The sequence below is a fragment of the Dermatophagoides pteronyssinus genome, unplaced genomic scaffold, assembly GCF_027571235.1.
Source record: "Dermatophagoides pteronyssinus isolate colony J.1.1.1.1 unplaced genomic scaffold, Derpt_VIB-CSIC_2022.12 sq0036, whole genome shotgun sequence".
In the NCBI taxonomy this organism is placed as follows: domain Eukaryota; kingdom Metazoa; phylum Arthropoda; class Arachnida; order Sarcoptiformes; family Pyroglyphidae; genus Dermatophagoides; species Dermatophagoides pteronyssinus.
The window spans coordinates 133,028-136,532 of NW_027461560.1; the positions used below are offsets into that span (position 1 = coordinate 133,028).

The window sequence follows — 3,505 nt, forward strand, 5'->3', positions numbered from 1 at the left end:
CAACTAGTGCAGCACCGACAACCGCAACAACAACCGCAACAACAACCGTAACAACAACCGAAAAAAAACCTCCAACCATCAATGAGATGGTTGAAAACTATTACAAAATTTTGGAGGATATGAGAAATCAACCTTCAACAAGTGCTGCAAATGCAGCAACAACAGACAATAACAACAACAACATAAGCAACGTTGTATATTTTCGACCGCAATGAATTCGAATTTACAACTTGCTGATTACAATTTAGAATGAATGTTTGAATAAATAAATGAATGAATTTACAATTATGTTGAAATTTTTTTGAATGTATTTTCTATTTTTTTTTTACTATCATTTATTCTAATTGAATGAAGTGATTTTCTTTTTGTTGTGTGAATTTTAATCGAAAAATGGATTATTTTCCAATTGGAAAAAATAGCGTATATATTGCTGCGATCAATTTCAAATACAAAAACAAACAAAAAATGAAAAATAAAAATCATTTCATGCGATTCGATTTGAATAAGCTGCGGTCAACTTTCTGATAACAATGGTTGAATGTTTCTGTAGATGTGTGGAATTTTTTGATGATTTTGTTGATTCAAACAATCAGAATTTGATTAAATGTTTATGTTGGTCACTAATGAATTGAATCAAATTTAAATTACTTAATTAATGAATTTCGATTTGTAATAATAATTCAAATTTGATATATAAATGTTTAAACGAACCATAATGAAAATCATAATTACTCTCCCAAAACATCAGATACGCAAATATTATGCAAAATGTCTGATAGAAACACCTATTACGAAGTTTTGGAAGATTTACTTCGAGCTAGACTGATCAGAGATATGATCAGAAATAATCGAAGAAACAGGGGCCGAAACAATCGTGCTCCTTCATTGCAGCATCATCCAACTAGAACCAGGCCAAGAACCAGAACAACAACAACAACAACAATTACAACATCAACAGAAGAAACCGAAACAACAACAACGACAACAACAACAATAACAACAACAACAACTACAGAAACTAACAACGTTTGAAAGAATATGAATTCTTTTTATGTTTAAATAAATTCTTTTTATTGTTTAAATTTTGTTTTCATTATTTTTTGTTATTTGAAATTGGAATGATTAAAAAAGTTGTCAGGATGATCAGTTCTAAACGCTGTCATCATGGTTCTTGTCTTAGTTATCAATTCATGATCAGTGATCTTGTGAAGTGTAACGGATTTTGAAATAACTCTAGTTTTATTTTAATAGTAAGAAAGAAGAAAATACAATTACAAATGATGGTAATAATAATTTAAATATAATCATGAATTCGCGATTTTGACGAGATTGATGTGTTATACTCAATGAATAATGACCGTCGTCATATTTACTCTCCAGCAATCCAAAGAAAAACCAAAATGGAGAGCAAACGCGAGCGAATTATAAAGTGGATCGAAGATGTTAACGCGAAAAGAAAGTATAGAATCCTAAGGGGCAGGCATTACCGCCCCGAAATTGATTCACCGGCAACAACAACTACAACAACAGCAACAACAACAACAACAACAACAACAACAACAACATCAACAACAACAACAACCACGACAACCACAACATCTGATAATATAAGCAATATTGTACATTTTACAATATTTAAAAAATTTTATTACTAAATGGTTGAATAAAATGATTTTATCATTAAATTGTTTCCTTTGTTTTTTTTTGTTTTTGTAAAATGGCCTTCGTGGCAATAAGAGACAATAACATCTTTTACACCGTAAAAAACGCATCGCTAACGAATGTACAGTCTTTCAAGCCGAATTACTGGCGATATTATCAGTAGCAGAATGGTACATCGAACAAAATCTTAACTGACATTTGTGGCGGATTTGATGACGAAGTAATGGGAAAAAACATAATGAACTAAAACATTTAGTTATTATTATTATACAAACACTATGGCTGCAAAAAAGAAATGGATAGTCGAAGTATGTATAAAAATAAGGACCGACTAAAGGAAACAGAAACAGAAAAGGCGAGAAAATATGACATATTGGCAAAGAATTGAAATCAATGTATAATGCAACAGTAAGCTCCTTAGAAAAACCTGATGTTTTGCCAACGTTACGGTATCGAAAAAAATTGAAAAATTGAAAAACTACCGGGTCGAGAACGTTGTCTTTTGTGTGTAAATTGCAATTAAATAAAATTATTGAATTCAAGTCAAAATTTTTCATAATTCATTTTCATATTTTAATCAAATCAAATTAAAAATTTTTTTATAAATTTTAAATTCTTAATAATATTTTCTTTTTATAAATAATAAAATTTAAAAAATCAATGAATTTTGTTTTACGTTTTTTTTCATTTGGTTTTTGTTTTTAAAATGATTGAAGCAAGAAAAAACACTAATAATGTTCATTCAACAACAACAACAACAACAATCACATATTTCATCATTACCAGTATCTGCAAGTGATTCATTTTTCCCGATACCGATTGAATTATTTGATGATCAAATTATTCCGACATTTATATTAGGTACAGCATGGATATTTAGCTGTTTATCAGTTATATTTTTATTATATGATATAATAACAACATTACTTATACGTATTGTAATCGATTGGAATCGTAAATTTTGGCATTTATCAATCGATTTATTACGAAAAAATCAAATTAATCGTGAAAAAGTGATTGGTAATGAAACTGCATGGACCACCGATTCACCATCATCATCATCCGCAGCAGCACCAGCACCAGCACCAACAGCAGCACCAGAAACAAAAGCAATTTTATTTGGTTGGAATAAATCATTACTGAAAACAATACATTTACGTTTGAATATATTGAAAACATTGAATAAAACATTAAAATCAAATCAAAATAATAATAATAAACAATTTGATTCAACAATTGTTGGTCATACATGGCGTACAATATTCTATTTAACTGATGTTTGTTATGATCGTCATATTTGTCGTTTATGTTCAATTGAAAAATATCAATATGATGATAATAGAATACGTCGTAATAATATGCGATCATTATTTGATCGTTCACTTTTGATTGGTAATCATTTTATCTGTACGTTTGTCTGGATAAACATTTTCAGCATTTTTTAATTATGTTTTTCTTGTTTTTCCCACCCTTTATTAACACATTAACATCAACACTTTAGGTTTAGCTGCCATATTTATGAATTATAATCAAATATTATTCTATATATTTGCAATATTTTATCTATCAATGGCAATACCATTAACATGGATTGAATTATTAGTACGTACATCGGATGATTGGAAAACAATACATTTACGGCATAAATTTTGTGAATATCAACGACTGCAAAAACTAAATAATATTATTATGTTAACAATATCTGCATTGAATTATATAGTTTTTGCAATATTTTTTATGATCTATATTCGTTATGATAGTTTTATACTAAATATGTCTACCGAATTGGTTAGTAATATTTATTGAATCCATGAAATGAATGAATAAAATGAACGTTTTGTTT

The 3,505-nt window shown here is 28.5% G+C and overlaps 1 protein-coding gene across 1 annotated transcript; it reads left to right on the forward strand.

Annotated features, from left to right (window-relative positions):
* Window positions 1–2,345: 2,345 nt before the first annotated feature.
* Window positions 2,346–3,503, forward strand: LOC142645997 (uncharacterized). The gene is made up of 2 exons (XM_075823780.1): window positions 2,346–3,069; window positions 3,164–3,503. The coding sequence occupies exons 1-2, from the start codon at window positions 2,397–2,399 to the stop codon at window positions 3,466–3,468; spliced, it is 978 nt and encodes a 325-aa protein (XP_075679895.1). The 5' UTR covers window positions 2,346–2,396; the 3' UTR covers window positions 3,469–3,503.
* The last annotated feature ends 2 nt before the right edge of the window (window positions 3,504–3,505 follow it).

Excerpts from the sequence above, each read along its gene's own strand:
- LOC142645997 (XM_075823780.1), top strand. The coding sequence starts at position 2,397 with ATGTTCATTCAACAACAACAACAACAACAATCACATATTTCATCATTA. Across the intron at positions 3,070-3,163 it reads GATTGGTAATCATTTTATCT|GTTTAGCTGCCATATTTATG; the intron begins GTACGTTTGTCT and ends TCAACACTTTAG.